Source organism: Haliaeetus leucocephalus, unplaced genomic scaffold (genome assembly GCF_000737465.1).
Source record: "Haliaeetus leucocephalus isolate CR32 unplaced genomic scaffold, Haliaeetus_leucocephalus-4.0 Scaffold889, whole genome shotgun sequence".
Taxonomy (NCBI): domain Eukaryota; kingdom Metazoa; phylum Chordata; class Aves; order Accipitriformes; family Accipitridae; genus Haliaeetus; species Haliaeetus leucocephalus.
Window position 1 is genome coordinate 4,321,343 of NW_010973325.1, and position 25,579 is coordinate 4,346,921.

Consider the following 25,579-nt stretch of genomic DNA (forward strand, 5'->3'; position numbering starts at 1 on the left):
GCTGCTGCCCATGCTGCAGTGGCACCTGGAGAAGCCACCTCCTTGTCCCGATAAAGACTGAAAGGTCCGGAAGAGCCAGAACCGGTACCTTTTCCACAGGCAGCAGGAAAGCCTTCAGGGTTTTCTCTTTCAGAAAATGGTCACAGTACTGAGTGCTCCCCTTTTTCCTTCTCCTTGAGGCTTTGCTCCGCTGGGCCTCTTGAGGAGGTACTTAGCATCTATGGCTCATTTAAGAAAAATATTGTGAGGCAAATGACACCCCCTTCATTGCTTTTGTCTGATCCTTCATTCCTTCAATACTTAATTTGTCCTCTTGCTACATATACACTTTATAGTAACTTTTTAAAAGTTACAAGGAATCCTTTAGTGCTTAAAAAAGCTCAGCCCTGTCTTTTTTCTCCTCTACTCCAGAGTATGTTTTGCTGGTCACAAGTATAAAAGTGTAAAGAAATTATCAGTTTGAATGCACTACTGTTCAAACACAGCTTCCTCAGTTTGGAAGAGCACAGGCTTTATCTTCCCCCCGACTCACCTGAGCATACCTTGCGCAGAATCCTCTTCCTGCCCTTTTCTGCTAACAACACAAGCTGTGCTGGTATTGTACTTGAAGAGGAACCCAAGAGGAATTGCTGCCAGTTTTGAAAGCTCATTATCGCTTCCCAGCGTTTTCTTGTACTTGGCGTTCTGCTCCATGTTAAGTTTCTGATGAAAAAAATAAGCTCTGTTGCTTTTTTCTTGCTTACAGCACTTGAAGAATAGCGTCAGTATATATTTATGTCTGCAAAACATGTTTCTATCTCACGACTTGCTCTATTCATCAGTTTTTAAACTCCAAGAAACTCCTTGCAATTGTGTCGTTTTGAAAATGTCTCCGATTGTGGCAAAGATGATGCCTGAAAGCAGCAGTCTAGCCTCTGTTATGATGGTTTTGGTTAAGTGCTTAGTAGTTGTAGTTGCAACATCAGATAGCAGATACCCCAATTCAGATCCTGATTTTTTTATTTTCAAATAACGAGCACTACTCTGGGGAATCTCACCTTTTTTTTGTGCCACAGGGTCTATTATTTTTCACAATATATTAAAAAAAATAAACCACAAAGTTTGTGGCCTGTCTGGAATGGTCAAGTCTTCATCCTTACTATCAACAAGTAGCTTATAACCCAAGATTTAGAACACACTTTTCTGCAGTATAGCGATCCGCTTGTGGACTGCTCCTTCCTAATTTTGAGAGTGCACTATGGAAGCATTTTTACAACCGTGAATCTCTGATAACAGTAAGTATCTTGCTGGTTAAGACCACCTGTCCAACCAACAATAACGTTGCCATAGCTGCAAACTCCTAGCTGGAGGACGCCACAGTTTAACTCACGCTCATTCTGAGGATCTGTGCACTCCGGAGGGGGAGACTACAACACAATGCAGACATCGGGCAAACTCAGGGGATGAGAAGGTTGATGCAATTCTGAGCATGGAGTTCATCATAACTTTATAGAGAGTGTGGAGAATTTAGAAGAGCACCCAGTGATAAAATCATAAGAACTTTAAGCCTTTTAACTGCTTGCAAATACTAAATTTCATGCCTCATACTTTCTCTTAACAGCTGAAAAGAGATGCCAGTAGTGGAAAACTGCTTATGACCACCATGGATATAAAGGTCAGTCACTCCAATGAGTAAGAGCAGAGGGTAAGACCAAGAAATCTTAGTATAATTTTGTACTTTCCACTGCCTGTCTTTCTCACAAGTTGATTGCAAGATTTAGATGAAAAGGTTAAGAAGCTGTTAAAGACTATCTTAAGGGAAGGGGGGCAGGAAAGCCACCCTAGCTACTACTAGTTAACTACATGATGGTACTTTTAAGTTAAAATACACCCAAGGGCTAATTTCAGTTTTCTTAGGGATCTTGCCGTTGTGTTACAATGGGGAGCTTATCCAACTTAAAAATTCTAGATTTAAAATTACTGTTAAGTAAGCTGAGGTGACCACGCACTTCCAAAAGATCAAAATGGAACATGTAGTTTTAACAAGTACCATTGTTGTGTAAGTACCATTACACAACTAGTGTCTCAGACTAAGCTTATAAAATACAGATAACAGACTGCCTGCTATCAGGGCAATGCTTTAATTCCTCTACATTTCAGAGCACTGTATTCACCCTCCAGTCAGTCTAAGAAGGCTCATCTACTTGGAAAGCTTTAGCGTCAGCATCTCTGCAGCCCTTGGAAGCAGAATGGAAATTACACAGTGGAAGTAGACCAGAAAAGATAGAACAGGCTGCTATATCACTTGCAGTCTCCCCAGCTGAAGCTACCACAACAGCATTGGGAAAGAAGGCAGAACTAGTCACTCCTGAGCTTTGCTTACATCACCAAGAAGGTTTTGAAAAAAAGCCAAGATCCACAGTTGACATGGAAGAGTAGGGTTTTATCTTCATAAGAAAAATTTATGCCTGCACGTCAATCTCGAGTTCTCAGCTACATTAAGAAGGTGCGCCATAGGCTTTTTCTTAGCAATAACACTTAACCAAAGAAAGAGGTTTTTTAAAAAATATTTTATTAGAAAAAATTTCAACCGAAGTTATTCACTAAACAACTGTACAAAACATATTTCTTTGGTCAATTTGTGAAAGTTACCTTAATTTCTTTAGCTACCCACATCTGTGAAAGAAATTTTTCTTAAATAAAGAATTTATGTACACAACAAATTAAGCTGCTGTTGCTTGGCAATGACTATGTAATCACCTTCTCAAGGGATGTTTGAGACTGCACGTGTGACTTACAGAAGAATTCAAAACTGATCAGAAGAGTGCAGGTGGAAGACCGTTGCCAAAAAGTAAGCGCCAAGAACTTGGTATTTTCCATTGTGAAGAAGTATCTGTGGAATTGTTGCTCTGCAACAAGAACAGAATAATTCTTTAGGTTTTAAATAATAATGATGTAATTCTATCTCTGGCACATGTTTTAACATAATGGGCAGCATTTCAAGTCTCAGTATCATTGTGGGTTGCTTTAGGGAAGAGTACTGGAAGATCCAACTTGATCAAACCTTGACGCAATTTCCCCCCCACACTTGTCAAACAAAGGGACTGGGGTTTAGGTTTGGCTTTTCAGGTGGGGAAATTCCCAGTGAGATTTTAAACCAAAACGTATTTTTAATTTGGCATATACTTGATGACCAAAGGCGAAAATGAACCCAAGCCATACATTTTTAACTTTTCTAAAATTCAGCTGAGTAACATTTTTCATGTGCTGAAGAAAAATGGAAATTACAGATAGGAAATATGAAAGCAAGAACTCTAGATCAAACATCACTTACTTCGCTTTTAATTAGCTGGAGCCATTCATTAAGATAGTTAACAAGAGCAAATGCATCAGGGATGTTGTCCCCTTCTGAGCAGAATTTCAGAAGAACTGCCATTTGGATTCCTTTTGAACAGCTGCAACAAAAATGAGCAGGCATTTCTATTTCTTGTCTAAATCCAGAACACTTACATTTATGTATTAAGAGCAATAACAAACTGCATATGGCTTGTTACAAAAAACCAAACCCAAACAAAAAGTAAAAATGTATGCGCATATATAGATTTTTTTTTTCCCCTCTCCAGACTTCCTTGCTTGCATTTTCACACTTAATGTTCTTTTTCTTAGTCTTGAATTTGTTCTTTGCTTTGTGAGGCAGGAATCCTCGGTCATGAAAGAGTTACTCAGGGCCTCTTTTACATACTTAGTTTGCATTTTTGTGCTGGTGGGGCATTTATACAGATCCTTTGATACAATCACTCCTTATCTTTCTGTGTATTTCAAACAGCAGTTTTGCACGCTGCATGTTACTACTTTACTCACAATATTCCCATTTTTTCATTTAGATATTAATATTATTATTTTTTTAAAGTTTTTTTTCCTAAAGTCCTGGGAGGTCTTTTCTTTTGCATTTGTATGCTGTTTCCATACCAAAGTCAGTACAAAGGTAAGCACGATATTAATAACTCCTGCTGTTGGATGCAACAGTTTGGACAGGTGCCAAAAACAATAGCTAAAAAAATAAAAGTTAATTTTCCACCTGACACTTAGAAACACCTTTTGCAGAGCTAACAAACACAGTTATACCATAATGAGCGAGTACTACTATCCAAAATTTGAAACTCCGACATGCTTTCAGCACAACTTCTGATGCACACACCTTTTAACAAAACCCCCACATCTAATTGTTTGCTGGCCCTGAAATCTTAACTCTTTCTTAGTGCTCAGAATTTTTTTTTAACAACTGATGATGGAACTATTTGTCACAGGAAACAGTTTTAGTTAAAGTATCACAAGTATAGGAATTTTACTATTTACAAATTCTGGTTTGCATAAAATCAGATACCAGATTAATCACGATCTTAACTGTAAAGGCTTTATTATTTTCCTTTAGCCCACTCACTTATATTTTTATCATATTTTAACTTTATGATGCAGAATTCCCTCTTTTTTTCCCCTCTTAATTATGGGCTTGATCTGGAAGAAGTTCTATTCCTATAAAACCCTTCTCTATGAAAAGAGGGACCTTTCTTTTCCTACAACATAGTGGTTTAAAAGATAATTTTACACATGTACTAAAAAAAAAAGACTTCTGATACATTTCCGTGCTTGTCTTTGGGCAACTCACCTCTCAGTAAATAATAGTTTTGTGATGCCACCTCCAGGAATATGTAGAACTTTTTCTGTATCATTTATTCCAGGGTAAGCTGCTATTTTTTCCATTTCTTTCCAGCTTAGCTCCTGCATAAGGCCTCCAATTGCTTTCTCAAGATCAGGTGTAAGTAGGTAGCGTAGTGGTGTCCTAGAAACAAATCAAGAATACAGTCAGTCTGACAATAAAAGACACTACCAATGTTATAACTCGTGACAGAAGGAAGCTGCAAGCATTGAGGACATCACACCTGCAATAAAGAATTGCATTGATATTCCCTTCCTCCTCAAATCAAAGTTTAAAAGTAGTCTGTGGCCTCAAAACAGTACAAACTACTCAACTTTCTGCCACAAATAGAACTAAGGTACCCTCTTTTTAGAGGCTCAAATGACTGGCAAGTACCAGATACATAAGCACATAAATTGGAGAACTGCTTATGGTTGTTAAAATGATTTACAAATAAAATGTGCTTTTTCTTCCTTCAGATAGGAGGTGATTAATTTAAGATTTGTTAGGGTAAACTTGGACTTCACCATGATATGGTATTTTTAATAAGCTCCCACTACAAATATATGCAGGCTTCAGTCAAGTCTAAGTGTTTTCTGAATGCACTACCTTCACTCTTTAGTCAATCTGCTATAAGAGGGTTACTCTGTGGTGCTGAGGCAAGGAGCGGGGGTGCACACACGTGCCTGTGTGTGTTAAATCACCACAACTTATGACTCCGACTACATCGAATAACGGTCAGTCCCTCTCATTTCATTCTGTGTTAGCTGGCCATTCTGCAACTGTATGCAAATATCACTGCTAACTCTATCTGGGACGTACATGGACCTAAACCTCCTATAAGGCCCTACACATTTATAGTCTGAGGATAACAATTGCTCTTTTGCAAAAACAATGATTTTTGTTTGTGTTAAATCACCAATTATGATGTCCTCAATCAGCCAGTAATGCTTGTTTTTTAAAGGGGTAATATCTAGTAAGAGTACATATAGTCTGAACCTTGCAGTTGCCTCTCAGCAAATAAGAATTGATAACTTCCTATAAAAAAAGAATGACAACTTACTATACTGAAGAAAACCTTCAAAATGCAGAATAATGAAGAAGAGATAAGAAACTAACCAATATTCTAATTAACTGTTAAAAATCTAATCTGTGATCTGTGTGTTAGGAGCTAATCCCTGACATTGCTTGCAGCCACAGGAAATTAAGAAGTTAAAACTGAGGCTCTGTTGCCTGACAGTGCAGGCCAAGTCCAATTTACTTACAGCTTACTATTTGCTCAGTGCTTTCGACAGTAGTCACTAACAAAGTTCAGAGACTAATCCTGTATAACATAATGTTTTAATAGGATATGAAGTATTTTATGATCTATGTACACAGCCAAGCAAAAGAACCCTGCCAGAAGTACTCAGTAGAGGGAAATATGTCAGTTTGTCAAAAAGAAGAGAAACATTAATTAGGTCTTTTAATGACACAAACATACCCAAGCAGTTGCTCATCATTGCGCTGGTATGCATGGCTGCTAGACAGAAGAACGATTCTGGCACATTTGCTACTTTTCACCCAAGAAAGCAATGTTTGACAGAATGGCCTGTACTTGTTCTTTATGCAAAGAAAGAAGAAAAAAAAAGTGAAAAATATATTGCGTCCTTAAAAAAAAGCCAAAAGCCAACAATACTAGGTGTTAAATATAATGTTTAGCAGTGATGTTAATTTTTCTTCATATCCATTTAGACTTCAGCTTCAGATATATTTTTAAAAAGCAGAGGACTGCTCTGGATGTTTAGTTAATCAAAACTACAAGTATAATGATAAAAATTATCATTAACACCATGTTAACAACAACAGTACCATCTGTTTTGTGTGCCATTAATACCAATGGAAAAAGCTTTATAGTAAGATGGGATGGTAGGATCACACAGTATTTTTTCACACTTTGAACTGCTAAAAACCGCAGCACAAAATTTTTTCTGGCACGGTATTCTGCTTATTTTAAATTACAGCCACTGTCCAGTTAATGAGTAATTCTAAATTCTTCATTTTTTACATAATGAATGCAGTTTAAATGAATATAGAACACTATGAAATAAGTAAATTGGAGTGACACCGAATATTAAGCTATTGCAATAGAAGAACCCACAAAAACAATAAATGTAGAGAAAAAAAAAAAAAGACAAAACCCAGACCATTTTGTATTTTCAAGACTGTTAATAACTAAAGATGTATTTACACTAAAATCTACCAATATAGGTGGGCTGTTATGGGGCTTGGAAAAAAAAACCAAACCCCAACCCTCAGTGAATGCAGAAGTCAGTTTTTGTCAGCTAAAACTGTATCAACTGCAGAAGTTGTTATAGCACAAAGCAGAAAAATATTTCTGCTAGGCCACTTAAAGTATTTGACAGCAGAACTATTCAAACTGAATAATGAAGTAAGAACAATCAATGAACATACCTACCTACCTTTATAAAAGGTGATCTGATCTGCAGAACTACAAGTTTCTTTGAAGGTAACGAATACACTACAAGAAGAAATAAATCAGTTTTGTAAGAAGAAAGCAAGAAAGAGATCTGGGTTTAGAAGTATCCAGATTTATCCAATTTACAAACTTCAGGATAGTAAACCTTTCAACTATCAATTCATATGGGAAAGCATGACACTATCCACAGCGTTAAAAATACGTAGTGTTGTGCATTGTCTTCACTGGACTTAATTTTGCTAAATTCAAAGGATTGAATGAAGAAAAATATATGAAGATCTGCCTCCTGTAATGATTCAGATAATCTCTTTATGCAGCTTTGCAAAGATTGACAGATTATTCTGAGATTTCCATGTTTTAAGAGGGAAAAAAAAAAAGAAATGCAATGATCAATGTAGGGAAAGAAACTAAGAATTTGAAGTGGGGACAGGGAGAAACACCACATAAGGAAAAAGGCAAACATAGGTGGAAAGGAAGGAAGAAGAGAGAATAAATATCCTTCCACACCAGAAATTCAGCTTGCATTCCAGTAGTTTACTGTAAGTATGTGCACACTGCATGTTGCTATGGCTTAAAACCACAGAGAGTTTTGGCTGCACTATAATATGGTTGAAATTCATCATTTCTTACTGGTTCCATATGTCAAACTTGTTATCCAAAATAACAATAGTAACAGTTTCCTCCGTGAAGCGTAAATACGTTCTTACCTGTAAGTTACTGAAGTGGTTATTACTGACCTTAGTTTAAACATTGTTCACATAAGCAAAATGTAACAACAACAAAAAAAGTAAATGTGACATTCTTACACCGTATGCAGCTTGCAAATGCATTCAGCGTTCAATACCCACCTTCAGCATTTATACTCAGCTCCATTGAATTTTCTTCTGCTGTTGCATATGGATTATTTCCAACCATTGGCACCAGGCAATCAGTGTAAAAGTAACCAACTTTAGTCATGTCAAGCGTGGAAATCACTAGATCTATTGCCAGTTGACCAACATTTCCCACTGACACTGCTGGCTGAAGTAACAGAAGTAACTGAATTACAGTGTGTTTTATGGACGATACAAGATGCTCTTCAAATAGTGAAAGTTTAAATTACTTAAATTCTGGTCAAACATAATTTCTAAAGTAATTTCTACTTCTTAACAGATTACTAATACAGGCATTGGTCCCTGTCCCACAAAAACATCCTGACCATTTCTGTGAATAATCCTGTCTCACTATAAACTTAAAGGCTTGGAAACTTGTCTCCTCCCTCTCTTTTTTTTTGGATACAGAGTAGATAAGTGTCACTCTGATGACTAAGGCCGAGATTGGCAGGCCTGACGTGACACCTAATGGTAAAGTTAATATTACATATTAAACCTGTATATCTCAGCTTGGCTCATCTACAAGAGTAGACTGTTCTTCATCTTTTCAGGACAAAACCGCTAAGGGTCATCTTAGATTCATTTTATAGGAATTACCACCAGTTATCACCAATCGGGGCTGATACCGGCCTAATCTGATGGCACCAAAAATCAAGAGCTTGTGTCCTTCTACAGAAACTGCTACAGGAAGAAAACAGTAAAATTTTCGCTTGCTTCCCTGTAATTTATAGGCAAGTCTGTGTCTACGAATTGCTGCTGCCACCGGCTGCAGCAACACACCGAATTTGACGCTGATGAGCTCGCGGTGAAAGAGGACATAGCAGCACTGACAGAGCGTCATGACCAACCGGCTGGCATCCAGCAGCCAACTGTTACTCCCAGACACAGAAACCAGCCGAGGTCTATTTCCTCTGGCTAGGCAGCTGATGGGGAACGACTTCCCGTGCAGCCTGCAGAGTCATCGCGGGCCGCGCAGCCCTCACGCAAGGTGATAAGGCTACCTTTAAGTAATACCCTAAAGGGACCCACTGGCTTGACAGGAGCAAAAAACACGGGGGGGGCGGGGGGGTGAGGAGGGAGACGTTGACGGAAACGGGAGAGACCGCACCAAGCTTTGCTGGAAACGGCTCTGGGAAGGACGCCTGCAAATCCTCTCTCACTCAGCAAAACATCCGGCAGATGTACGCAACCGCCCGCCCGGCGCCTCTCCGCCTTCCGGCGGCCGAGCACCCAGGGCCGGCCCCCGGCCGGAGGAGAGAGAAAGACCAAAGCGCCCCGGCCCTCCTGCCCCACAGGCGCGGGCGAGCCGGGCAGACAAGCCCCTGCCCGCGCCGCACAGAACAGAGAGAAGCCCTCCGCGCCGGGGCCCCGAGAAGCGGCCTGCCCCTCTCGCCCGCTGCGGAGCGCCCCCGTTGGGGCAGCACCCCCTGAAGCCCACCGAGGGCGGGAGGGAGGGCGGGGTTAGCAGGAGCGCGACTTACCATGAGCAGAGTGAAGCCTTTAAAGTCGGAGCCGGCGGAGCCGCCGCCACGGCCGCAAGGAACAAACATGCCGGCCGCGAAAGAACGGCCGCTGCGCCGCTCTCCTCAGCGGGGCGGGCAGGAACGGCCGTCAGCGCCCGCCTCGCGCCGTCGTGGACGGCGGTTGGGGGCGGGGCCTCCCGCGCGGCGCGCCCCCGCTCCTCCGGCGGCGGGAAGCGTCGCGGTTCGTTCTCCTGCGCTGCCGCCATGTCGCTGCCGCCGGAGAAAGCCTCCGAGCTGAAGCAGATCATTCACCAGCAGCTGGTTAAGGTGGGGGCGTCTTCGCGGTGGAGCGACTTCTCCTGCCGGGGACGGAGGGGGGGGCTTTGCTCCCTCCCGCGTCGGCGCTGCGGACCCCGGCCCTTGGTGACAGTAGTGCCCGCTGAGGTGGCGGCAGGGCACGCAGCCCGCTCGCTCCGCGCCCGCTCCCTCGCCCTGCTTTGTTTTTCCCACCACAGCCGCTCCAGATGGTTTCCAGGCGCCGTTTTGCCTTAGGGGCGTTTGCAGCCGTCCGCGCTCTCCTCTAATGGCTGCCTCGGCCCGCGGCCTTTTCCCCGCCGTCCACCGACCGCCTCCGCTTCTCGCCCTCCTCCCCTCGTTCCTGGGCTGCGGAGGGAGGGAGGGAGCCGAGGCCCCTGCCGTCCTGCCTCCCCCCGTTGCTGCTCTCTCACTCGGTGTCCCGTTCTGAGGAGACGGGGAGGGGACCTGGCGGGCTGAGCGGCGGCGTCAGCACCCCGAGGCTGGGGCTCTCTGAGCCGGGTTCCCTGGGCTGTGCCTTGAACTGAGGGGGAAGTAGATGGAATGCTTTAACTCGTGTATCGCCAGGTATTTCGGGTCCCAGCGGCTGCGTGGCCTTAACAGCCTTCCCGGCTGATCAGCAGCTTTACACATCCACGCAGTTTCACAGCTGAGGGGAAGGACAGAAATTGTGACTTCCCTTTGCGCGTAGGGGAAGCTTGCAATCGAGATTTACTACTTTGTGACTTACCTACAAGTATATAAAGGTGTACTTTTCCCCTTAAAAATTAAGAAACTATTATCAAAAGTTTGAATTTTGAGGGAGACGATAAATTAAAACAGTGAGCATTTTATAACAGATGGATTTGCGGACCTTTTTGTAAGGAGGGAGGTTCAAAGCAGGGGATGCTGCCAAAAGCAGTGAAAATGCTCATGTTTGGTATACTTGTGGTTTTTTTAACTGGTAGAGCTGCTTTGGTGAGATAGTGACTCATTTGATTAGTTCTGAAAAGATTAATATTTTGGTATAGTTATTTCTGTGTTCCTAGGAGAATACCTTTAGTCTTATAGAGTGACTGATTAGTCATAGCTTCTACAATATAAAGAGCTTGTATTTGTAGCATATAATGAATTTTCTTTTAGATGGATGTCCATGGCAGGATAAGAGAAGTTCTTGCTGAGACTATACGTGAAGAGTTAGCACCTGAGCATCAGCAGTTATCCACAGAAGATCTGATAAAAGCCTTAAGACAACGAGGAATCATTGATGATGTTATGAAGGAACTTAAATTTGTAACTGTAAGTAGCTTCTGAAGAATGAAAATGTTTTTGCTTATTCCTCTTACTGACTTGGTGTTTTGATAAAGCAAAACCTCGTTACTTCCAGAGGTTTGTTATGGCTTTACTGATTTGTGACATATTAGGAGCAGAACAGCTTAATGCATATGCTAAAATTGGTTTAATGATAATACTGCATTGAAAGTATTTGTTCAGTTTCGTAACATCTCAAGTACTAGGCGGGAGCATACCCAAGGAATGGCATTCAGTTGAAATGGAGGATTCTTTAATTTTTAGAAGAGTGCAGTAAGAGCACTGTGGCATCCCTTGGTGCATTAAAAGGTCTTAATTGTAATTCCAGGATGTGAATGAAAAGGAGAGGACTTCAGCTCCAAAACCATCAACACATTTTGTTGCCAGAGAACCACCAGTTTTGAAAAGAAGTATGTTGCTTGTTTATTTTAATATTTGGATCATAGTTTTGAGAGAAATTTGAAGTCTGTGATTTTTGAACTCTGAATGAGTAATCCAGTATGAACTGGCATAAAGGTGGATGTGTTTCCTGCTTGTCTACAGGAAGTAAATTCATGTAAGCAGCAGAAATTAGTGTCACATAAAATGTGACTTCTTAAAAAAATTCATTTATTTTACATTAAGATAACTTCCATAAATTTTAAAATCACTTTCTCCTAAGCATTTGTTTCAAAAAAGTTGGTTTTTTTTCTAGTCTCCTGTTAGTTAACGGATATTTAACATGCTTCCTAAGATCTGTTTGTAGTCTCTTCATTTTTATTGCTACGCTTTACAGCTAACATTGACCCAACACGGAGGTATCTTTACCTTCAGGTTTTGGGTGGAAAAGCTTTTCTGGAGCATCTTCAGGAACCGGAGCCTCTGCCTGGCCAAATCTCTTCTACCTTCACTCTGTGTTTACATTTTCGAAATCAGCGCTTCCGTTCTAAACCTGTACCCTGTGCCTGTGAGCCAGATTTTCATGATGGTTTTTTACTTGAAGTACACAAGGGTAGCCTAGGTAAGGAACATTGTGTGTTTAAAGCTGATGCTATTGGGTTTTTTTCTGACTTCAGAGTTATTGTGAAGTATGTTTGATATTATTTAGTGGCTTTCCTTCCTATTTTTTATCATGTTTTCCTAAGGAAACTGATTACTGTATTAAGTTACACCACTTGTAGATCTTTCTCTACTCTGGCTTCTTTTCCTTCTACTCCATTCTAAAATAATTTTTGAAGTTGACCGACTTTAACCATAATTGACAGTGAGATGATAGTCTCAGAGATGGTAAGAGATACTAAGGTGGCTGTGATTTTCATGAACTTTGTGCTGACAGGTGAATAAGGGAAATGTAAATTTGTCATCATATGGAAGGAAAAACTTCAGTGTAATTTCAGTTTGCCTACCAGTTGGCAAACACCTGCAGAAGAGTCAGTTATCCATAACCTGTATTACCATTCTTCTGTTGGTAGCCAAGGAACATGATAAGAGCTAAGTATGTTATGAAAAGGCTTCTGGATATTGTCTGAATTCTGTAGAAATCCAGGGTGGCTTATGGAATATCAGGGAACAGAGAGAAAGCCAGAGCTATTGTAGTTGGACTTTGGGAAGGGAGTGAATATAACACAAATTCAAAGAAAACCAGAATTTGTTAATTCTGCTTAGGCTCATGGAGCAGACCCTATATCATAGGATCAAGCTTAACTACAGAGAAAGTTGTTTCCTAAAAACTGATGTATAGTAAGCTGACCTGATGCATTCCAACTTAATAAAATAATATTTTTCAATTTCTTTTACTTAATGGTGCTTTAATATTCTTTATTTTCCTAAATGCTTGTTCCATTTTAATTTTTGTGCAGTGAACCAGTTACATTGGAGTACTCAACTATAGGAATCTTTTTATCTCCACTGTAAATCAACTGTAATCTTTCTGTAGCTCTGTCCTAGACTGAGTTTGATTTTAAGATGGGATCATTGCTTACACTTCTGTACATGAGATGTTTCTTAAAATGCTATGCATGCAATTAATGTAAATGCATAATTTTTTTTAATTTTGAGGAGGACTTGGGATGGTAATATTTTTTTGCTGTCTTATCTTGGTTGAATAATGGCAGGTGATGGAAGTAAAATGGTGGATGCAACCACTGTGTTATCTATATGTGATCCAGTGCATATGGTTCTGATCAAAACAGACACATTTGGTGAGACAACGCTAGTAGCATCCTATTTCTTGGAGTGGCGATCTGTCTTGGCTGCAGAGAATGGCATAACAAACGTTGCTGTTGAACTCCTGGGTGTGGGTAAGGATAAATAATAACACTGTAATGATGACTTGAGATATTGAGTACTGAGCTTGCTTATAAGCTTAAGGCAGTATTTATGGTGTAGTTTAATTTTAGTTCGACTCACAAATTACTATAAGGTATCATTAGAAAATGTGGAGGAGACTAATGGTCAGATTTTTCTGTTACCAAAGTACTAAAAATGTGTATTCCAGATCGTGCGTAGTAATGGCCCCCATGTCTGGGAACTCCCACTTCCCAGATCAACTCCCACTTGATTTTCTGCAAAATCTGGCTAAGTTATCAAAAACAAACCAACCAACCAAAAATCTACCAATTCATGGTTGTGACATGGATTTGATGGATGGACCACTCAGTGGATAAGGAATTGGCTGGATGGTCACGCTCAAAGAGTTGCGGTCAACGGCTCAATGTCCGAGTGGAGACCAGCAATGAGTGGTGTTCCTCAGGGGTCGGTATTGGGACCGGTGCTGTTTAACATCTTTGTTGGTGACATGGACAGCAGGATTGAGTGCAGCCTCAGCAAGTTTGCTGACAATGCCAAGCTATGTAGTGCAGTCGACATGCCGGAGGAGGGATGCCATCCAGAGGGACTTTGACAGACTTGAGAGGTGGGCCTGTGCAAACCTCCTGAAGTTCAACAAAGCCAAGTGCAAGGTCCTGCACCTGGGTCAGAGCAATCCCAAGCACAAATGCAGGCTGGGTGATATGAGTGGGTTGAGAGCAGCCCTGCAGAGAAGGACTTGGGGGTATTAGTGGATGAAAAACTGAATCTGAGCCAGCAATGTGTGCTCACAGCCCACAAAGCCAACTGTATCCTGGGCCACATCAAAAGAAGCGTGGCCAGCAGGTCGAGGGAGGTGATTTTGCCCCTCTGCTATGCTCTGGTGAGACCCCACCTGCAGTACTGTGTTCAGCTCTGGGGCCCCCAACATAAGAAGGACATGGACCTGCTCAAGGGAGTCCAGAGGAGGGCCACAGAAATGGTCACGGGGCTGGAACACCTCCTGTGAGGACAGGCTGAGAGAGTTGGGGTTGTTGAGCCTGGAGAAGAGAAGGCTCTGGGGAGACCTTGTAGCAGCCTTCCAGTACCTAAAGGGGGCCTACAGGAAAGCTGGGGAGAGACTTTTTACAAGGGCATGTAGTGATGGGATGATGGGTAATGGCATTAACCTGAAAGAGAGTAGATTTAGATTAGATGTAAGGAAGAAGTTCTTAATTGTGAGGATGGTGAGGCGCTGGGACAGGTTGCCCAGAGAGGCAGTGGATGCCCCATCCCTGGTCTAGTGGAAGGTGTCCCTGCCTCTGGCAGGGGGGTTGGAACTAGGTGATCTTTAAGGTCCCTTCCAGCACAAACCATTCTATGATTCTGTTATCTCCAGGAATACATCAGAGCAGTGCACTAAAGAGAGTTTGTGTCCCTTTCATAGCAAACTAGCAACTGCTAGAGAAAGTGATCTCTGCTGTGCTGCCTTTTGTTCCAGTATCTGGAAGCATATTTTTTGACAGAAGGGCTGACGAGCTTTGTTTAGTTGCTTAGCAGGTAGTATATATGTGTATTTTTATCACTTGTCCCCACTCCGCTGAACTCCTAAGCTTTTAGGATATTACAATTTAGTGGATAAAGACTAGATCTAGGACTCAACCTGTCATGACTTGCTACGCTAGCTATCCCAGAGTTTGGTCAACTAGTAGCTGCTGAGTCATTTGAGTATTCTTTATTGCAGTTTCTCTACCTGTTAGGTAGGTGAGCAGTTCTTGATAGTTTCAAAAGAGTTAAATTATACCTTCAAAATATATTGGAGGTTGGATATACTATGTAAGTTATTCCTGATTGTCATCACTTCTGGCTGCTTTTTAGGGTGGGGTGAGGGGGTGTGATTTGGTGCAGTGTTTTATCCAGCAAATACAAATCTAGTAAGCTTATTTGCTAATGTGTTCATTAGCTTCATTTCCTTCTGAAAATGCTGGCATTGGCAAATCTTTAGTAAGCAATGTGGGTTTGGATAGTCTCTCAAATGAAGAGCTTTTTATGTGTAGTGACTTGGAAATGCGTAACAAATAAGTCGAGTTTAATATTCAAATGGGTGATGGGAGGAGTTAAATCTAATTATCATTATCTTTTTTCCAAGTAATAAAGTATCAATCCAGTAAATCCGGTGCTTTTTCTCCTCTTCAAAAGTCTTGTCATTGTAAAAAAATGCATCAAGAACATCAAAGCATGCTGCCATCTCAGATAAATAGACAAACTACTATGTGTGGCTTCTGTTACTTGTATAATTTATAATCCTATCTCTCTGTTGTTTTGTAATGCTTCTTGTTCTTTAGGTAATACTAAATTTTTCAGCATTATGCAACAACATTATGTTTGTGGGGTTTTGTGGTTCGTTTGTTTGTTGTGTGGGGTTTTTTTTTGAAGTTGATTAATCTATCAAAAATCTGGGTCCTTCATAATAAACTGTTTCTTGGGAAAGATTAACTTCACTTATTTCTGACTACTTAAATTTGAGCTACATGCATGATCAGTGGAATAGGCACTTCTACAGTGTGTGAATCTCCTACTCTATTTTAGGTGCCTATTCTAGATGTTTCTAGAATGCCATTCATCTCATACATCCTGGTACTGGCTGCAAAGAGGGCCTTAGATCACTATCTCAGATCTAGAGGTCTGCTTTTTTGGCCAGATTATGGTTTCTTGGAGCCTCGTTTGAGTTTGAAATGTAAATAAAGATGCTTATTTTGCCTATATTTAAAGAAGTTTAGTTATTTTTTGTGATTAGATAGCCAACATATTTATTTTAACTATTTGCTCCTGTCTGGCTGAAATGTCCTAAGTAAACTGAATTTGAGAGAACTGATCAAAATTTATTTTGGTTCAAAGGTACAGAATCAAAGGTTTCTGTTGGTGTTTTAAATATCAGACTGGAAATGTATCCACAGCTTAATAAAACACTGTCTCCAGAAATAACTAATACTCAAGTAAGTAATTTCTGGGAGAGCTGACTTACTTTTTTATTGGGGGGAAGGGCGGGAGCGCAGTATAGAATTACTTGTAGATGTTGAGAGCTGTGGGTTTTTGAATGTTTGATACTTCTTTTTTTTTCTATTAAATTGAAATATAATTATGTTTTTTTGAACGACTTTGTTTATACTAAATATTATTTGAAATATTACTTTAGTCGTTTTTCTAATTACTTCTATCAAAACTTTAAGGAGAAAAATAAGAAAGATGCAATATGCCTAATTTTCTTCAGGTAGTGTGTGTTTTCTTGCTCTCTTTCCCATTTGAAACCATAATTTCAAGTCAGCTGTTCTGCCTGGAAAGCCAGTAGATGTTGGCCTGGAGGTGCACACAGATATTCTTCTGCACATCAAAAGCTGAGCAATCCTTCTGTACAGAAATGCATCACTTAAGATGAACACTACTTCAGTCAAGCTTGGTATATGAGCCTACAAACAAGAAATGTAACTTGAGGTTTTTGTTCACTGGATTTTCATTTAAAAATACTATTCTTCAGCATTTGTGCAGCACACTTTAAATATCAAGCTTTATTTTACATATGCCAGGATTTGGTGTTATTGTACTTACTGATTATGGGCTTTTTTTCCTGTTTAGAATTAACATGTATGTGATTAGTTATGTTTTTCTTACCTGCAGTTTGCTTTGGAACGTCAGAAAACAGCAGAAAAAGAACGGTTATTTCTTGTGTATGCTAAGCAATGGTGGAGAGAATACCTACAGATTAGGCCTACACACAATGTAAGGCTGGTAAAGATTTTTGCACAGGTTTGTAAATTTTATGAATAGACCAATCCTTTCTTTAAGTTATCTTTTTTATGTTTTGATATATTTTGAAGTGTATGTCTATATAGAATCTGTAGGGATTTATGATGTGGTTACATTCAGGTCAGGGCTACATGTGGTGTATCATGCAAAAAATGAAATTTGTAAGGACTAAACTTCTGTTTGTGTATTGAAGCTTAATAGCATGATGCAGACAGAAGGGTTGCTCCAACCACCTCTGATGTAGGAGGTGGTAAAGCCTGTTTAGTCTTTTCTGTGTATACTCACAAATGGCAAAGACTTATGTGATCTGTGCAAACTGTTTCAAACAAATTTTATACCAGATAAAACAGTTACAAAAGCAGACTTAGTAGATCTATTGGAACAGATCCACACAATATTCGAGCTCTGTGTGGTCTGTAAAACAATCTGTCTCGTTTATGTCACACAGTAGCTATGGACATAATTATTGTAGGCTAATAAACTACTGTCAGTTGCTCCTTGGAGGCTGTCCCTCAGTAAAAGGAGTGGTATGATCCTTGCATTTTTTGTGCTATGACTTTAGCCTGCATAGTGGCAATTTTCCTAGCAGAGATAATGTGCAGTAGCTTATTATCTCAAAGTAATATCCTGACGTGATCTGTGCCTACTCTTGCTCTTCAGTGAAGTAACAACTTCCATTCTGGCTGTACTGTGAGTGTTCAGTAGTGATGTGAACTTACAAATCCCAGCCAGCACGCTGAGCCCCTACCCAGTCACTCACTCACTCCACCCCAGCAGGATAGGGGAGGGAATAGAAGGGGCAAAAGCGAGATAAAACTCATGGGTTGAGATAAAGATGGCTTAATAAGTGAAGGAAAGAAAGAAAGGAGGGGGGGGGGAAGTGATGCAAAGACAATCACTCACCACCTCCCACCAGAAGGCTGATGCCCAGCTAGTCTCCAAGCAGGAGCATGTTTAGAAGAAGTCAATTCTCCACCAGTTTTGTTGCTGAATGTGACACTGTATGGCACAGAACATCCCTTTGGTCAGTTCGGGTCAGCTGTCCTGGCTGTGTCCCCTCCCAGCCTTTTGCCCACCCTGAAACTACTCCGTGCAGGGGCCAAGTGAGAAACAGAGAAGTCACTGACACTGTGCAAGCACTGCTCAGGAACAGCTAAAACACTGGTGTGTTATCAACATTGTTTTGGTCACAAATATAAAACATGGCACTGTAGGGACTGCTCTCAAGAAAATTAACTCCATTCCAACCAGACCCCATACAAAGGCTTGTATGGGGTTTCAGGGCAGGGTATGTAGAGAAACATATAATTAAATAGGGAATTACGGAACTGGGAGTTTGGCTGGGGACATGAGGTAAAAATGGGACTTGTCCTAGTTTGAGAATAAAGCAACGCGTGAATTAATGGTATTCTACTTTCTGCACCCAGAAAGCTACAGTAGGGTTGGGAAGAAAGTTGGAGGGGGAAGGGTTTGTGGATGGGATCAGAGGACTAAGTTCTTTGTTACAGACCAGTATAGAAACTGGCAGCCCTCAGAATGCTATAGGAACTAGGCCCCCTGCTAGTACCTATAGAGAGTATATCTTGAGTCTCCCGCTGGCCATAGCAAATGTTAGTAAAACTGCTCTTAATGGCCTTTCTCATTTCTGGGAAGAGAAATGAGATTATCGGAATTGTTTGATAATTTAGTTATCATCTAGTTTCATACGTGTAATGCAGAAGCATGCATTACGTATATAAAACTATATTAAATAATGAATCCTGCCTGTGATTTTTTTGATTGCTTTCAGGCTGTGAAATAATTTTCAACAGGATTCCAGTCAGCTTCAAATAAATGCTGCTTTTCTTATACCAGCTTGCTGGAAAAGCATGGCAAAACCTTAACGAGGGCAATATGTGATATAGTAAAAATATGAGACCATAATTTCCTGAAGCTGCAGAGATTTAAAAGGCTTTGATCCCTTTTTAAAATATATGAACATAAAAGTACCAATTTAGCCCAGTGAGGAAAAGAAGAGTTCTGTACTTCTTGAAATAGTTTTAATAGTTGGTAGTCATAGTATTTCCCTGCAGCATGTGATAAAATGGACCTTTTCCTAGTCATCTTATTTTTTTCATTTTTCCATGAAAATTCTTCATGTTATTACTCTCTTAATTTATAGAGATCTAGTTACTTCGTTGTGAGTAAATTTTAACTGCTTTTTGGTGTTACAACAAGAGGTAGAGTATTCAAATTCAGAAGCCAATAGACACCTTTTAAACTCTAAAATCTGCTGAGTGTTTAATGTTTTGGGGGGTTGTTTTGGGGGTTTCTTTTTGGTTTTGGGGTGTGTGTGTATTTGTTCTGGTTTGGTTTTTTGCTTGGTGATAATGTAAAAATTGATAGTGGGTGGAGCATGAACAGTTCCTCGCCCGTTTAAGAAAATGAATTGCAGCATGTGCTGTTCCAGGTGTTCAGATCTTTAGTCCAGAATCTCCTATGAGTGACAGAGCCAGCAGAAGAGTCTAGCTGTAATGTCTTTGAATGAGTTGCCTTAATGGCCTTGTGTCTTAATTCTAGAAGTATTTTTGTGTCTTAATGTTTTTGAGTGATGTTTATTTCAGGGAGAATAAATCCCATTGCAAAGAAGACAGTCTAAGTTATGATGAATTTTTTGTGATATTTGCATGGCTGGCAAATAACCATGTTTTATATGTTCAGGATGAAAATGGAGTAAACCGTCCAGTATGTTCATATATCAGACCACTTCGAGCAGGCCGGTTACTAGACACACCTAGACAAGCAGCACGATTTGTCAGTGTCCTGGGTTATGAAAGAGCTCCTGTCATCGGAGGAGGTGGTGGCAAACAAGAACAGTGGTGCACCCTTCTTGCTTTTTTATGTAGAAACCAGGTATGTGAAAATAGTCATTGTGTGACAGAACAGAGTTGGTATCGTATTCTAACTGAAGTCAGTAATTTAAAAGAGGCTGCAAATACATGGATTAAATCATATTTGGGGAATTCTGTTACAATAATTTAAGATCTTTTTAAAGAGAAACGTGTTAAATAGCAGACAAGAAGGCTTTGGAGCAGACTTTCTTTACTGCTATTGTTGGGGTCCCTTTGTCAATACATCTGTTTCACAGTGAGCTTGCTTTTCTTCATTTGCTTTTCTAAGATCCCATATAATTATTCAATGAATCCCTGCTAGTGTGCAGGACACTAGTTTAAATTCTGGACTAATCCAGGAACGGTTGAAAAAGTCTCTTTTGAAAAACTGGGTTTTTTAGATGGGCTAAAATATACTGACAGTCTTTACATTCCATTTGTGCAAGACAGGGATTTCCACTAAAAGTTTCAGCATAGTTCTTGGTGATCTGAAGGTTGTATCATAAAACTGTAATAAATAAAACAAATTGTAACTCATTCTGGATTATAGCTCTTCTGTTGTACCAATAAAAGTAATAGTGATCCCTTTTAATACTTCTTTGGAGTGGTCGGTGCTTTTCATTGCTACAGAGGTACTTCTGCATCCAAAAATAATCATCACTGATGTGTTTGTATTAAAAAGATGTGTTCTTGGCAGCAGGAGCTGTATCCCAAATTTTAGACCTCTATCAAAGACCACACAGAACAGGCATTAGCTGTTGTCTCTGAATATCACATCATGCATAGGTACCATATAAAGGCACCACTGGCTACCCACTGGCTTTCAGTTGGAGATGATGATAGCAACTTTGAGTTTGAGGACTGTTGTTTGGAGGCACACAGAAAGGGTGTCCTCCAAGGCGGAAGTGGAAAGCTGTATAGAAAATAGCTGAATTTAGCCCCTGAGACACCAGCTGGACCAGTATTACTTTTCTTGTGGAAAGTGGTATGATGTTATTAAATGAACATAGGTTCACTAAAAACTTGTTTAAATGTACTTTTCTGCATATTTCCCTTGTACATTCTGGTAGGGGAAGATTGTGTTATCTGTGTAACAAATAGATCAAAGAACACTGAATTTTACATTTTCAACATTCTAAGTAGTACTTGACTAAAGAGTCTTACTCTTCTGAATGCTGTGCTTTGTATTATGAAGGCTTCATTGTATGAGGATTTTTTGTTCCTTCTTTACAGCTAACATTTGTAAAGAACTTAAGAGACAAAGAATATTAGACATCACATTTGGAAATTGTTTTCTGTGAATTGTCAATGGTAGTGATGTATTTATGAAAGAAATGTTTTTCTGACTGAAGGGAAAAGCAGTACACATGACTCTCAGCTGGTTTATAGTTAGATCTGTGGGGGAGGTTGTTTTATCTTTGTTTAATTTCTGAACTGTGACAACACATCCAAGCGTGACAACACATTCAAGGCAGTGAAATAACAGTAGAATTACATTTTATTAAGTGACTAAATTTCCTAACTGTGAAAATACTGTGTAATTTCTAGTATTACGTCAGGTATTTGCCTTATATACGTTTTTATGTTTAATTAGAATATTGGTTTTGTCTTCATGGGTCAATAGATTCTGGTTTTGGATTGCTTGAAGGTATCTTTATAATCATAAGAAATGTTTTCCAGTATTAATCATACACTCTATTTGAATAAAAAATATAAATAGTCTATCATTAGAACATAGCAGTATTTTTAATGGATTTATTCTATCACAGAAAACTAAAACTTGTCAAGTTTAAATCTTAAAATCCTGACTTCTGATACGTGCTTTAGGTAAAGAGGAGGGAAACATGACACGTTAAATAATGGTTAGAGAAATATCACTGTTTTCTTTCTTAAAGATCTTATCCATGCCTGATACTCAAAACAACTTACTAATATTTACTGTCTAGGGTGACTGTGAAGATCATGCTAACCTTCTGTGCAGTCTTCTTCTTGGATTTGGATTGGAAGCCTTTGTGTGCGTTGGAACAAAAGCAAAAGGAGTCCCCCACACTTGGGTAATGACCTGTGGAACTGATGGAACAATTACTTTTTGGGAGAGCTTAACAGGACATAGGTGAGTAAAAGGAATATAAGAAAACTGAACAATGTATATTGGGGTTTGCATGGGATATTTTTGTTGATGTTTTTTTGCTTTTTATCTTCACACCCTATCATGTAACTGTCATGTAATCCAGGTGACTTTTGCCTTTGAATCTTTTTTTCTGTGTACTGCTTTTGTTTGGAAAATAACTGGTTCAGTGTGAGGTGAAATATTTCAACAGTTTGTAATACAGTTTTCAGTGGCTCTAATACCATATAGTAACTTTTTTGTCTTATGGCAGCTGGTAACTGTTTTGAGTCATGGCAGTTGGTTGCCATTGATGCTATCGCTGCTATCATTTGTAGAGGAGATGAAATCTGACATGATTGTTTAGGAACCCATATTTTTTTCCTTATTTCACCTGTGAAATCAGTGTTACATTACTTCTTTCCCCTGCAGGAATCTCTGCAAGTTCTCTGAGATTCTCTCTCGAGTCATTTTGGAAGGGCACACATAGTTGTTCGGTATTCCAAAGCTTCTGGAATCTGTTATATTCAGTGTTGAAAAGAAACAATTCTGGTTTGCCACTGTTTGTGTATCCTATGGTTAGCATTTGAAGATGTATTTCTCCAAATGTGATGAATGGCGGGGAAACTGTATGGGTATCTTGTTATAGTTGCAAACTTTAATTGCTGTTGAGTATCTGCTTGATTAATCAGCTTATTTTTCTAGATTTAAAGAAAAAAAAGTGATGCACTATTTCACTGTATGTTATGGCTCCAAAATGTGTTTAATTACTTTTCTGTAAATACATTAATGCCATTTTAGGGCGGGGGGGAAATGTTAACAAACTTAGCATATATTTTTAAAAGGAGGAATGGCGTATATCTGTCCCATCTAAATATTTTTACCTTCCCTTGAAATAAGGTGTATTAATAAGAAATTGAATGTTTTTGATTAGGTACATCCACAGACCTATCAACCCTGATGACCCTCCACTAGTTGAACAACCCAAGCCACTGTATCCTTACCGCACAATAGGTTGTATCTTCAACCACCAGAAGTTCTTTGGAAATTGTCAGCCCTCTGATGCTGTGGAGGTCTGCGTGTTTGACCTACATGATGAATCTAAATGGAAACCAATGAGTGGAGAAGCAATAAAATCTGTATGTTCCCCTGGAACAACATCTTCAGTTCCCCCTTTTCCTCCTCTGTGTGCTTCCACAATAGATGCTGCGGTAACAAGCAATGAGATAGAATTGCAGCTGAGAATATTGGTCTCTGAACACAGAAAGGTAATACTATTTAAAGATTGTCATTGATCTGTTGTGGTAATAAAGGTGCATGTTTTTACTGCATACTTGTTTTGGATAGCCATTTGTTAGTTCACATACTTGTATCTTTGCAACATGTTTTCCATCAGCTTTTGCAGAAATGCAGTATATGAAAAGTGAAATAACTGAGAAATTATTTGTAAAGGCTGTACTGAGCTAGTTCAGACATCATACTTACTATTTGCAGTGATGATTCATAGCCTTGTGTGTGGGCTCCTTCCCCCCACCCTGCCTTTGCCTCTCGTTCTAGGTCTGTGATCATCAGCTTACTGGCACCTGCAGGCTACCTATGAGTGGTCTGTAAAAGAGCTAGGAAGATCAGACCTGGTTGTTAGCGGGCTTTGCCTATCCTTTACAAATGTTTTTGGTCCTTAGATAAAAGCAGGCTTTCAGCTTTCATGATCTTACTCTGACTGCTTACAAAATCAGAAGGTGTTTCTAGAAGTTAGTTTCGTCCTTTATCAGGATTTTTACAAGACGTGTTGTGCCAGAAACGATTCTTCCTGTGCTGGATATGAAGGAGATGATATTTTAAATCCCCATTAGCTTTTGTCTGTTTTTAATGGGGTTTTTTGGTTGTTTTTGTTTTTATCTCCCCACACAATGCTCAACCTTTGGGGTGGCAAGTAATTCTCGGCGTATGAGTCTCATGCAATGTTGAATACATACGCAGTAGACTTTCCTGCTTCTTTGCGTTTGTGGGATGATAGGAGGAAGGTGCCATGTACATGTGTACGTGTTTTGGGGAGCTGTTGCGCATTGTTTTTTTCAGAAGTGGGTTTCCATGAGAGACATTAGAAAAATGAATCTTAGTTGATCTTTCCTGTATTTTTGCTGTGTATTTATGCACCGTCGTCTTACGTTTCATGCAGAGATACTGTAGCTAAAACATCTAGTTTTAACTCTGTTCATCTTGTTTTAGTCTAGTAATCTAACTTAATTTCTTGCTAAATGTTCGGTGTTTTATTGGTGGTGGTTGATTCTTCCAGTTGGTGTGTGTCAATATACAAATCTTATTGCTTCATGGGTTCCCTTCCATTAACTACAAATTAAAGATTTGTCATGGGTTTATTTGAATCTATACAGTATGCAAGCTTAGTCATATCCTAATGTTCATTCTGTGCAGTTGTCATCATTCTGTGACTTGCCTCACAGGATCTTGGCCTTTCCACTGTTTGGGATGACCATCTATCCTATCTGTTGTCACCAGCATTAGCAGCCTATGAGCTCGAACGTACAACAAGTATATCTGCAGGAAACGAAGAGTTTCAAGATGCTGTAAGAAGAGCGGTACCTGATGGCCACACTTTTAAAGGGTTTCCTATCCATTTTGTTTACAGAAATGCCAGGAGAGCATTTGCCACATGTCTTCGGTAGGTCTAAATGTAAAAATATATATATATATATTAAAACCAAATAGGAATACTTAATTATGAATTGCAGCTCGGTTATTTTTGATAATGACATTTAAAGAAGATGAATTTCCTTAAATTACAAGTGGAAGAAGAGTTGTGCGGTATACATAAGTGGTCATGGGGTGCAGAACTTTTATGTTACATTGGTGAGTTCAGTGATGATAGACTGCTCATGGGTTAAATTAAAGAATGAGGAGTTAATTTCTCTGCACTTGTTAAAAATGATCAGTAGTGGTCTTGTTTTCCTCCAAGGCAACAGCCCCTGCACTAGAGAGCAATATTATTATTTGTAATGACAGACTCATGGCACTCATTGTTATGTAAGCATTAGTCACACTTAAAAAAATTGCACGTATGTAATTGAAAATTTTAAAATTAGCTTAGTAATATGTGTTATTCTTGTTTTTCTTTTTGTCATATAGGTCTCCTTTTTGTGAAGAAATAATCTGTTGTAGGGGAGACCAAGTGCGCCTTGCAGTTCGTGTACGAGTGTTTGCATACCCTGAATCTGCATGTGCTGTTTGGATCATGTTTGCTTGTAAATACCGCTCTGTCCTTTGAAAAAAAAAAAAAAACAAAACCAAAAACCAAAACCCAAAATCGTTCAGACCCTTAGATCTGCAAAATAATGTATGTGGGTATAAAATTATGCAATTAAAAACTAATATCGTATTTTATATAAATGCCACTGATTTTGAATACCACAGTGTGTGTATT

The 25,579-nt window shown here is 39.6% G+C and overlaps 2 protein-coding genes across 7 annotated transcripts; one reads left to right on the forward strand and one right to left on the reverse strand.

Annotated features, from left to right (window-relative positions):
• Window positions 1-1,104: 1,104 nt before the first annotated feature.
• Window positions 1,105-14,191, reverse strand: PSMG2 (proteasome (prosome, macropain) assembly chaperone 2). Of its 4 annotated transcripts, none has more exons than XR_775377.1 (8): window positions 9,508-9,617; window positions 8,003-8,174; window positions 7,138-7,196; window positions 6,159-6,277; window positions 4,646-4,819; window positions 3,314-3,434; window positions 2,740-2,888; window positions 1,105-1,406 (listed from the first exon to the last, which is right to left on the reverse strand). XR_775377.1 is itself a non-coding variant. In XM_010583321.1 (8 exons), exons 2-8 carry the CDS (start codon window positions 8,843-8,845, stop codon window positions 2,796-2,798), a joined length of 777 nt encoding a protein of 258 aa, XP_010581623.1. In that variant the 5' UTR covers window positions 8,846-8,937; window positions 14,180-14,191; the 3' UTR covers window positions 2,539-2,795. The 4 variants fall into 4 exon arrangements, 3 of the variants coding, with proteins under 3 accessions (XP_010581623.1, XP_010581621.1, XP_010581622.1); XM_010583321.1 differs by lacking the exons at window positions 1,105-1,406; window positions 9,508-9,617 and adding exons at window positions 8,807-8,937; window positions 14,180-14,191 and having other exon boundaries at window positions 2,539-2,888; XM_010583319.1 differs by lacking the exon at window positions 1,105-1,406 and having other exon boundaries at window positions 2,539-2,888.
• Window positions 9,707-25,579, forward strand: CEP76 (centrosomal protein 76kDa). Of its 3 annotated transcripts, none has more exons than XM_010583315.1 (12): window positions 9,707-9,816; window positions 10,927-11,082; window positions 11,423-11,504; window positions 11,870-12,094; window positions 13,188-13,373; window positions 16,258-16,355; window positions 17,035-17,163; window positions 19,864-20,055; window positions 21,980-22,146; window positions 23,075-23,408; window positions 24,603-24,820; window positions 25,285-25,579. In XM_010583315.1, the coding sequence occupies exons 1-12, from the start codon at window positions 9,754-9,756 to the stop codon at window positions 25,421-25,423; spliced, it is 1,989 nt and encodes a 662-aa protein (XP_010581617.1). In that variant the 5' UTR covers window positions 9,707-9,753; the 3' UTR covers window positions 25,424-25,579. The 3 variants fall into 3 exon arrangements, with proteins under 3 accessions (XP_010581617.1, XP_010581619.1, XP_010581618.1); XM_010583316.1 differs by lacking the exon at window positions 9,707-9,816 and adding an exon at window positions 10,453-10,540; XM_010583317.1 differs by lacking the exon at window positions 25,285-25,579 and having other exon boundaries at window positions 24,658-24,738.